At 39.0% G+C, this 11,514-nt stretch overlaps 1 protein-coding gene across 1 annotated transcript; it reads right to left on the bottom strand.

Annotated features, from left to right (window-relative positions):
• Positions 1–319: 319 nt before the first annotated feature.
• LOC125461417 (P2Y purinoceptor 1-like) lies at positions 320–5,417 on the bottom strand. Its single transcript, XM_048550170.2, has one exon. The coding sequence runs from the start codon at positions 5,215–5,217 to the stop codon at positions 4,156–4,158; it is 1,062 nt and encodes a 353-aa protein (XP_048406127.1). The 5' UTR covers positions 5,218–5,417; the 3' UTR covers positions 320–4,155.
• Between the last annotated feature and the right edge of the window lie 6,097 nt (positions 5,418–11,514).

Below are 11,514 nucleotides of genomic sequence, written 5' to 3'. Positions count from 1 at the left end.
AACAGTGCATCCATTATCTCTGTAACTATCTCGTTTACGACCTTAGAATGCAAGCCATCAGGGCCAAGGGAAGTATCTACCTTTAGTTGTATTAGTTTATCTAAAAATATTTCTTTAGTGATGGTGATGGTAATGGTACTTCATTCTTCCTCCTTATTCATTCATACTATGGAGTATTTGAAATATCTTCTGCCATAAAACGGAAACACTCCTCCTCTGGTGAGGGCAATGTTTGAATTTAAAAACAGTTGTGATATGCCAATTATACAGGTATCAGATTGTATTTAGTCCACTATCAGAAACAGGTCGGCAAGACTCATTAACAAATAGTATTTAGTTTATTACAAACAAAACATAGTCAAGCAAAGATGCAAGGATTATTAAGAAAACGTTGAGACTGTCCAAATATATATAAATACTTAAAACAACCCTTCTTGAAAACTAACACACAATCCTGAAGTTTGAGAAATGTGTATAAAATTTTAAATGTTTTTGTAGAAGTACTTTGGCCAATTGACAGCTAAACTCAGGAGAAAAGGATTATTATAGATTGTCCCAAATGTTAATCTGCACCCAAAGTCACTTTGTACACACAAACAGTGAGCACTTTCCAGGATTGGTTGTCACTTGCTGTAATCTCTTCTGGAGAATGTAAGCTAAATTCTGAAATCTTTCCAAATCCAACATGAACAGTGATGAGGCTTTCCAACAGATTTTCAACTTATGCTTTGATGAGAGGAGTTTCAGAGAAATGTAGAGAGAGCAAAGGTCTGTTTCTCCTCAGACAAGTCTGACTGTCTATTTTCATAACTTCAGTAGCTTTATTGCATCCACAAAGTGGGTTGTTCAACTGCTATGTAAAAGTGTTGTATTGCGGATAGGATGAATGCATATAGTCTTTTTTCCCAGGGATGGGTAATTGAAAATTAGAGGGCATAGGTTTAAGGTGAGATGGGAAAGGTTTAAGAAGGACCTAAGGGGCAACTTCTTCATGTAGAGAGTAGTGTGTATATGGAATGGGCTCCCAGAGAAAGTGGTTGCGGCAGGTACAATAGCAATGTTTAAAAAAGGTTTAGATAGGTACATGGATGGGAAGGGTTTAGAGGGATATGGACCAAATGCAGAAAATTGGTGGGCACCATGGTCAGCATGGACCAGTTTGGGTTGAAGAGCCTGCTTCCAGGTTGTGTTACTCTGGCTCTGACTGACAATGTTCCTTGCAAATACAGCATTATTTCTGTTGTAGGCAGGACATCAGATGCATGGAAATGTCAGCACCTGCAAATTTCCTTCCAAGCAACACACCATCCTGATCTAGAATAATATCACTCTTCAATCGCTATCATTAGATTGGCACCTTGCAACTTATTCACTAATGGCAGTGTGTGTGTACCTGCCATCACTACCATTCCCCATCCCTTTCCAGCCCCCAAGTACTTCAACAGTTCAAGGAGGCAGCTCATCACTCGCAAGCTCACAACCCTTGAATGAAAAACAATTTATCTAATTTACGTTATAATTGTGATATTGCTTCAATACCTCTGCAGAATCTGAGCTATTAACGCAACATTTACCATTCATCAAATAATTATAAAACTATGACAAAGAATTCCTCAACTTAATTTATCCATTTGCAGCAAAAAGTGTCCTAAGTGTTTGGTTTCTGTGGTTACATTTAAAGTTGTGAGGTAATTACACCTTTGACAATGTATTGAAACTATTTCATTTTAGTAAATACAAATGTCATTACCAAGTGAATTAGTATTAATTTTCCTTATGATATGACAATGGAATATTGACATAAAAAATGAATAATAAGATACATTAGAATAGATGACTGAACAGAAAAAAAGGCCTTTCAAAAAATAACTTACAAATAGAAGAATTCTGGTGGGCTCTTATGCTACCGTACAGTGACATCCAGAATGTTGGGTTTTGGTACAGAACTCTCTCTCTAATAGGCTTGTGTCTGCAACTGGCTTATTCTATAAGATATTCTAGCACTTTTCAATTAAAATGGAGCTGTATCAACGCGTGCTAGTGTGCTGTATTTCCTGTAAAAATTTACTAGATGGAAGGAAAAAGTCACCTGCCTACTTATTCAGTACTGAAAAAGTGCATAGCAAGGGAAAAAAAATAACTTGAGCAATTATGGATATAGAGGTGAATCTGCTTATGATGAAATATTGACTAGAATTTATTTTTTCCATATCAGTGAGGACAATGTGAATAGATTTCTTGGTTTTATGCTGTTGAAATCACATCTAGCACTATAGCAATGCAAGTTGTTATTTTGTAAACACTGGTAGAAATATTGGTTGGAAATTTTCACTGAAAATGTATAGAGCTGATTGTTCCACTTCAGCTCTAATAGAGGGTAAATGAAGTCAAATTGCAAAGTGTAGTGATACTAGAAAACTCACTTCATCAGAGCTAGTACTCTAAGAATGCATACGTTTTCAAATAATATTGTGCCCCATGGGTTAATGTACTGCGTCATTATAGAGGTTATGCCAGAGAGGCAAACATTTGGTGTACACTACCAACATTGTGCAAGTATATCATACTTCCAACTCAGAAACAGCCCAAAAGATCTTACAGATCTAAGAATGAAAGAGCTGTCAAATGAAGAGAAAACACATTGAGTGGAGTTAGGGAAAGGAACATTTGAAAATAAATATCTTCAGTTACCTTTTGAAAACAGGGAAAGAAGAGATGAAGAGAAGAAACTCTTGGAAAGAGTTTCAGCGTCAAGGTGATAGTGGCTGAAAGAAAGACGGGAAAAGTTGGAAGGAGGAGGAAGGAGAATGAGAAGTGTACTGATCCAGGTGAGCCTACAATATAACGTTTTGCTAAGCAAAAGAAAAAGGTCATATATTACTTGGAAAGTAGGAATCCAAATGGGCTGATGAAAGGAATGTGAAATGCATAATCCCTAAAAGTAGTGATGCACACCAATAAAGTGGTTCAACAGCAATCACAGGCTTCATGGCCATTTGTTGAAGAATATAATTTTAAGTAGAGAAATTGTGTTTAAATGGCAATGAATCTCAGTTGGACTATATTGTGTCCAGCTCTGGTTCTTGTCTTATATAAAAGATAGAGAGGCACTAGAAAGTATGCAACAATGATTTACAAGTATGGTACCCAAACTAGGATCTATCAGAAAGGACGGACAGACTGGATCTCTTTGTCCCTTGAAAAGGTTGACAGGTAGACAAGAAAGATTTGCTTGTGGAAGGCCAGTAAAAATTTAATCATCATCAATATAAGATAGTCGCCAAGAAATCAGACAGAAAATCTGAAGAAACCTTGATATGACCAAGTCTGGAGGGGTAAGTAAATTCCTATCTTTCTCTCCTGATATTCGTAACACAGAGTTTGAACTTTGAACAAAGGTGTGTTAGTTTTCAATTCTTCCAGCAATATCTGTAGTCAAGCAGTCTTGTCTCCAAAACCATTTGAAGGTCTCATTGTGTGCTATAAGTACCAATACAGGTTTGAATTGACCTATCTGGGTCTGGGAGACACTTCCAGGCATTTTCATTCCTCTGCATATCCCTATGAGTTTGATTACTTTCAGGCTTGGTGTTTTAACAGCAATGTTAAAAATGACCTAAAGATTCTAAGACAAACCCTCCAAAAAACTCTCTAGAAAATGTAAAGCCTTGTTAAATCAATTATAAGTGCATTTTCAATTGTGCTGTAAGTTACAACTACTGCCAAATAAACTCTCTGGCACTGAAAACCACCTTTTACAAGAATAGAATCTCATTTGTTGAGACTTTAAAAAGGATTCTTCCTTCATGGCTTTTTTCAAATTCAATTTTCCTGTATCTTTTTGTATCTGATCTGATATTATATAATCTAACTGCACCCCTGCCTCAGTCTGTGTGCTGTTTATTAACAATATTTTAGACTGATTGCTTTCTTGCCCTGTTCCCACAAGTCTCATCTTATGTAAAGACAGGGAGCTCATTTGACTCCACAATTACTATAAGATTGAATGCCACATTTCATGGAGACTCTAGGGCTATCAGTAACTGAGGGAACTATCCTGTCTGCTGCTCCAAACATGAAACCAAATTATTTTGTATCAGCATGACCTTCCGATTTAATAGAAATGTTCAGTGAACCTACCAATTCTCAATTGGCTTACAAGGTTGTCTCCTTCTGAACGATCATTTTGTCTGTAAGTAAAATCCTTTCAGGAATTCTACAATTAGTTGATTTAGATGAAATGAGTGGCAAATGTAACTTGTTCTTGAATGTTTTCACTCTAGCTAGCATGTCATCTCTGGCTACAATATAAACCAGAGGGTCAATGCAGCTGTTTAAACTGGCCAGGCCTCTGGCAATCTGGTAAAACAAATAAATGGCGCCGGTGTTCCGTGCACAGAGACCTTTCAACTGAAAATATCTGGAACTTAAATTAACATAACGCAAAACATGATAAGGTGTAAAACAAATGGAAAATAAAACCATTATAATGATCGCAAGGTTCCGGGATCGTTCCTTCAAAGTGTTGTCCAGATTGTTATTTCTGCTGAGAACTACAGCGATTTGACAGTAACATGCTACAATGGTGAGGAGAGGGATGCAAAATCCAGTGACAGTAATAATCTGCACGTACAGCAGGTAGTCTGTGAGTTCCTCGTTCACGGTAGTGTCGTAACATTCGGTGCCGTTGAGGTTCGTCTTGGTGAAATGTAGATCGGCTGAGGTTTGGGTAAGAACCAGCCCCCAGACCAGGAGGTTGATGAGCAGCGAGTGGCGGCGATTCCATCTGCCCAACACTTTCATGGGGTGCACTATGCCCAGGTACCGTTGCACACTGATACAGGTGAGGAATCCGATGCTGCCGTACAAGTTCAGGTGGAACAGGAGCCTCGTTATTCTGCAAAACGCTTTCCCAAACATCCAATGGCTTTCACTGACATAATACACCACCAGGAAGGGCAAACTAGTAACATACAGGAGATCAGCCAGGCCCAGATTAAACACGAACATGTCCAAGCTAGTCCATTTTCTCCATTTCAAGCACAAAGAGATCAACACCGAACAATTCGCGGAGAATCCCACCACAAACGCAATGATGTAAATTACTGGGATAAACTTACTCTGAAAGTTCTTGTTGATTTCACAGAGGGCAGTTTGGTTCAATTGTTTGGAATCCGGTGTTGACAGCACGGCAAACGAAGTGCTTGCTTCCGACATTATGGACAGAAGAGTGTACAGGGTCTAAAAAGAGACCCGCGACTTCGGGACTTTATCGTGACGCTCAGTTGTCCCATGAATCGAAAATGAGATGGAATACGCAGGAACATTCGGACACAGCCCAGCTTCCGAAATTAATTCTGATGTTCGCTAAGGCAAACAGTTGAACGCGAAAATTCGCTGGCTTCGACATCCAAAGACCAAACCACGCCCTCTTGAAGCAATATTTCTAAAATCAGCCAATGTAAGCTCTTGCTCTAGGCGCATGCAATTGGTGAAAGGCAGGTTTATGATTCGTAGTCATAACTGTGACAGCGTATTTTTTATACTAAGAGTTTTATTTTATAGTGAAGTCATATCAGCTAAAATGGCAGACCCAACAAATATATTTAGTGTTTTAAGGTTTGTTTTTAAGGTTTGAGCCATAACGCCATAATGCGTTACAGAGGAAAGTTAAAAAACAAAATTCAACACCTAGCAACTTAATGCCTTTTGGGCAGGTGGCCACGTACCTTTCTAAAGAAATAGATTTTAAGGAGTGGTTTAGAGCAGGAGCGAGCTGTCAAAAGGCGGAGCAGTTTAGAAGGAATTCCAGAGTTTTCTTGTCATTGAGTTGATCGAGGAACTAGATGAGTGCTGATATTTCAGAGGTCTATGTGGTTACGGGAGATTATACAGAAAGGGAAATCAGAGAGGCATTTGAGAGTAATGGTGACAATATTAATATCAAGGAATTGCTTGACAAGGAACTAATACAAGTCAATGAACACAGGGATTGATGGGAGAATGGGATGTGGTGTTTGTAAAAATATAGGCAACAAGGCTTAGGATGACTTGGCGAATGTGGAGTGCAGAATGTCAGAGACAACCAGGAATTAGTTGGAAGAGTCAATGGGTAGATGTTATACCTTCTGCGATTGCCATTTCTGCCACCTCCAACAGGATGTCACCACCAGACACACATTCAATTCTCCTACCTTATAAGCCTTCCACGGGGACAACCTGGGCTACTCCTTCTCCACTCCTAAACACTTTCCCACATCCCAATGGCACCTTCCAATATTAAAGGTGCAACACTTACCTGTTTACCTCCTCCTTCCTCACTGTCAAACACTCCAGATACACTTTTCAGGTGAAGCAACAATTTACCTGCCCTTCACTCAATCAAGTGTTCACTATTCACAATGTGGCCACATCTATATTGGTCAACTACTTTGCAGAACACCTATGTCCTGTCTGTAACAATGTCCCTGACCTTCTAGTTGCTGCCATTTTGTCGTGTCATTGTTTTCCCTGGCCAACTTCTTTGTTCAGGGTTTGTTGCAATGCTCCAGTGAAACTCAATGCAAATTGGAAGAACAGCACTTAATTTTATGCTTAAAAACTGCAGCTTTTAGGACTCAATATCAAATTCAGTAATTTTAGGGCCTGAGGATTTCTTCTAATGTCCTTCTCCAACCTCTACACTTCAGGCCTTGTCGTTGCGTAACCACTGTCAACTACTAATGGTCCACATTAGGAGCTGTTGACTCTCTCAGCCTGACCATTACCCATTTCTTTATCTGCCTATTTGCAATTTTCTCTCACTGGGCTCCGTCTCCACCTATCATTTACTCTTACCCCTCACCTCACCCCTTTCCCACCCTATCTTCAGCATATATGCCAATCCTTTCGTAACTACAACCAATTCCACAGAAGGGTCACTGGAACCAAAGCATTAACTCTGATTTCTCTGCAAAGATGCTACCAGACCTCCTGAGTTTCTGTTTCAGATTTCCAGCATCAGCAGTTCCTTGCTTTTTTTTGGCCACTTGCTTAACCTGTCTACATCACTCTGTATATTCTTTGCGTCATCTTCACCACTTGCCTTCTCACCTTTTTTTTTGATCTTCTCCAAACTTGGCTAGAGTACATTAATGACTTGGATGAGTAAAGTTAATAATATAGTAAATAATTGTGGGCCCAGCACTGATCACAAATTTGTTACAGATTGCATTCATGAAATGTCCCCCCTTATCCTAACTTTCTGTCTTCTGTTAGTTAGTCAATCCTTTATCCAAGCTATCTGTAACACCGCAGGCTCTTATCCTATTGAGTAGCATAATGTATGTCCCCTTATCAGGTGCCTTCAGAGAATCCAAATTACTACATTCGCTGATTCTCTTTTATGGTAATAAAACAATGAAGGGTCATTGGACCCGAAGTATTGACTAGGTTTTCTTTCTATAGATGCTGCCTGACCTGATGAGTTTCTCCAGAAATTTGTTTTTGCTTCCCCTTTATATCCTGCTTGATACTTCCTCGAACAATTCTAGTGAATTTGTCAGGAATGATTTCTCCTTCATGAAGCATGCTGACTCTGCTTGATCATATTATGTATTTTTAAATGCTTTGCTGTTACATCATTTATAATAGATACTGACATTTTCTCAATAACAAATATTAGGTTAACTGGCCTATAGTTATTTATTTTTGCCTTCTTTCCTTTTTAAATAAAGATATCTTGGTAGCTTTCTGATCCTCTGGGACTTTTCCAGATTCTAAGGATTTCTCGAAGATTACTACCTGTGCATCCATATTTTTATAGTTACTACTTTTAATTTTCTAGGATGCATCCCATCAGGTCTAGGACACTTATCAGTCTTTAACCCCATTAAGTTTTCCTTACAGTTTTTGTCTGGTGATAGTTATTGTATTTACTTCCCCTCCTTTTGGCCCTTGATCAATTAGTAATTTTGGAACACTATTCATGTTTTCCATTGTGAAAGCTGGTGAAAAGTTTGCATTCGACTCCTCTGCCATTTTTTGGTTTCTCCATTATTATTTTACAGCCTCTTTCTTGGCGAGGTCTATGTTCACTTTGGCTTTCTGTTCCTTTTTGTCTATTTAAAGGAAGTCTTGCAGCCCAACTTGATATTGGTTGCTGCTTTGCTCTCAAAGGTTATTTCCTTCCAGTTGACTATTTTTGGTTGTTGTTTGTTGCATTTTAAAACCTGCCCAATCGTCTAGTTTACCACTAATCTTTATCACATTTTGTGAATCGTTTCTTTAAATTTAATGCTCTCCTTAACCATGGTTAGCGATTTTTGGCTTATCCTCTTCCTAAAATCCTTCTTCCTCACTGGATTATATCATTACTACGAGCCATGAGCTATTTTTCTTTAAACATCTGCCATTGTTCCTCCATAGCATTTTGTTGCTAAACTTTTTCAGTCGACTCCAGCTAGCTCTTGTTGGATAAGCAATCTGATAATTCAACAATAGTGGAATAATCCAGAGCAGTGGTGAGACAATACTGAGTGTTATTAGTGCATAGGGTAAGCTTTTGAATTTATGTCATGATGTAAATTAAAAGAGGGCTAGGGATTCTTTGGGAAACATCGGACGAGATGATGAGATAGTGGGAAGAGATGCCATTATGATTGTTACTCTGTCTCTGAACAGATAGATAAGGAAGGAGCCTGGTCAGTATAGTTCCACCCAGTCAGCTGCTAGGAGAGGCATTGGAGGAAGATACGTAGTCATGAGAGATGATGTGGATAATTTACAATATCACTGAAATCATAGAAATGTGCAGCACAGGAAGAAGTTATTTGGCATTTTGTACTTTTTTTTGGTTTTCTTCCCAGTGTCATCATTCCCATTACAGTCCTACAATCTCCAAATACACTTCTATCGACTGAAAAATGGTTGAATAAGTGATCTGACCTTTGTGAGTACCTTTATGTTACATCTGTAGATCTATATTGCAACATTCAGACTCACTGTTTTTCATTTTCTCGAATATTTGTGTTCAGAACATGAATCATTTCATCAATATGGAAAAGGAAAAGTGGCACTTGCCAGCAAAAGTTGAAAAAAAAGGCAACAACGAGAGTTAAGATAGTAAGAACTGCTGATGCTGGAGTTAGAGATAACAGCGTGGAGCTGGAGGAGCCCAGCAGTCCAGGCAGCATTAGAGGAGCAGGAATGTTGACACTTTGGGTCAGGACCCTTCTTCAGAAATATAATTACAAGAGTTGGATGCACATAAGATAAGGCTTGCAGAATATGAAGTTAATTTCCTGCAGAAAAAAATGAAGAATTAACAAACCTTCACAGAGTAAATGAAGGACAGCATGCAGTTGCAGATGGCATTCTAACTCAGTTTGAGAGGGGAAAAGGAAGGGATAAAGAAAGAGAGAGAGAGAGAGGGGGATAGGATAAAATATGTCAAAGGAATTTGATGGTGGGCAGGGGATGTTGAATGGATTAAAAGCCAGAATGTAGAGGCATGTGAAAGCATTAGATAAATCAAATGAGGATCTGAGTTGAGAATGTCAATAATTGGAACAAAAAGCAACATTCGAGTGCTGCAGAGAGAGAGGGAGAGAGAGAGGAACACTTGGATCAGCCAGTTTGAAAGTAGGAGTTGGCTCGAATAAACAATAAACTTCAGCTACAGGTTGGAATGGGCTGTACACTGTGGGCATATGGTCCCCGTATTGGGGCATTGTGAACCTCTGAGGATATCGAAAGACAAATATGCCATATGACAGAGAGACCAATAAAAATAACATATACTAACCACCTGTTGCAGGTTCGCCAGAAACGCATCAGTAATGCTGAGTCAGGTAGTGTATTGTCCCATATGCTCAAGAGCATTTACAGAGCATTGCTAGGAACAATAAGTAATTCGAAAGAGAGCAAGGATTTTATGACACTTCCTAGAAATTTACCAAGTTACAACTATTAGATGACGATGAAGAGAACAAATTGTTTCTGTTTACTTTAGCTCCAGGAGTTACTGGGCTTTAACTTGAGAGGCAAAAATAGGACGGGTAACGTAGAAAGACATGAGAAATCAGATAGCGAAGGCCATGGATTTGACAAGGACAAATGCCTTCAGATTCTAGAACAAACTCAGTAGTGACCAGATAACAGTCTGACTGCATTTGCAGGTAAATGTGGGCAGTTTATACCAGAACAAATATCATGCTTAGTCCAAATCAAGACAACTTACGGGGATCTGTCCTTAATTGCTGGGTCCAGACCTTAATTCCATACACCCACCTTATTTAAAGAAGGAATTTGAGGATTTTTATCTGGGTCATTAGCTTATAACTGAGCAGGCAATGGAGTGAAATGTAACTCTCCGATTTGAGAACTGCCTCTGAGAGAAAATGGTAAGTAGTTACATGGTGAGAGCTAAGGAGGAAAACTGGAAAGAACCCCAAAAGGAAAATTACATCATGAGGTATTTTAGTGCAGGTTTGCAGGACACATTTGAAAAGGTGCTAAACAACTGTTAAGAAAGGGAAATGCAAAGTCTTGTCAGAAAAAAGGAAACTCGGGGCAGAATGTAAAAACCAGGGCCTGGAAGAATATATAGCAGTGGTGGTTGATTCGGTCTGTAGGTAAGGAAGGGATATTGTAACATCTTTGACTCGGTATCCCTAGTCTTTCTTGCAACCTTCACTGCCTCCCATTTGTCAATGACTGGACCACTCCCAGCACAAATAATTGTGCTGTCTCATGTATGATTCTAATTGGCATTGTGTGCTTTTCAAGGTCAAGTTAGAGGGTAGAAACTATTTAGTGGATGCAGGAGCATCTCACATGATTATTTGTGAAGCAGTTTAACAATCTTTGGTTGTTGAGTGCCTTAGGCCTTGGAGGAATTACTGGAGATGGTTTATAAAGGAAAGTGACTCTGGAGTTGAAGGTGGGACCATGACAACCTTACTGGGAGTATAAATTAACTAAACCGCCATAAATTGGTGTCAGCACATTTGGATTGGATTGGATGAAGGCCCACAACATGGTGTAGATCTTTGCAATCACTATTTAAGAAGAATAGAAGGGGAGAAAGTAATCTTGGTAATTCCCCAGGTAAAACATTAACAGAAAGGGCAGGTAGCTGGTTTGTGATTTATTGGTTCAGTTGGTTAGATGGCTGGTTTACAATGCAGGATGATGCTAGCAATCTGAGTTCAATTCCTCTACTGGCTGAGATGATCATGAAGTTTTTGCCTTCTGAACCTCACTCCTTCCCTCAGGTATTGTGATTTTCAGGTTAAACCACCACCAGTTGTCACTCTGTTATGGGAGAGCAGCCATATGGGACAATGGTGACCTTATAATTAGTTTGTAGTCAATTGAGATTTAGTAGTGCAGAATTAAACAGCTTTTGACTGAGTTGAAGGGATGGAAGTTATAATTATCAGAGACTCCATTTCATGACCTCAAAGAAAGCACAATTTCCCATTGGAAGCAGAAATTTGGAAGATTGTTTATACTTTTAAAACTAAAGCCACC

Source organism: Stegostoma tigrinum, chromosome 19 (genome assembly GCF_030684315.1).
Source record: "Stegostoma tigrinum isolate sSteTig4 chromosome 19, sSteTig4.hap1, whole genome shotgun sequence".
NCBI classification, from domain to species: Eukaryota; Metazoa; Chordata; class Chondrichthyes; order Orectolobiformes; family Stegostomatidae; genus Stegostoma; species Stegostoma tigrinum.
The sequence above is the reverse complement of the archived record's forward strand: the minus strand, read 5'-3'. Positions and strand labels throughout refer to the sequence as shown.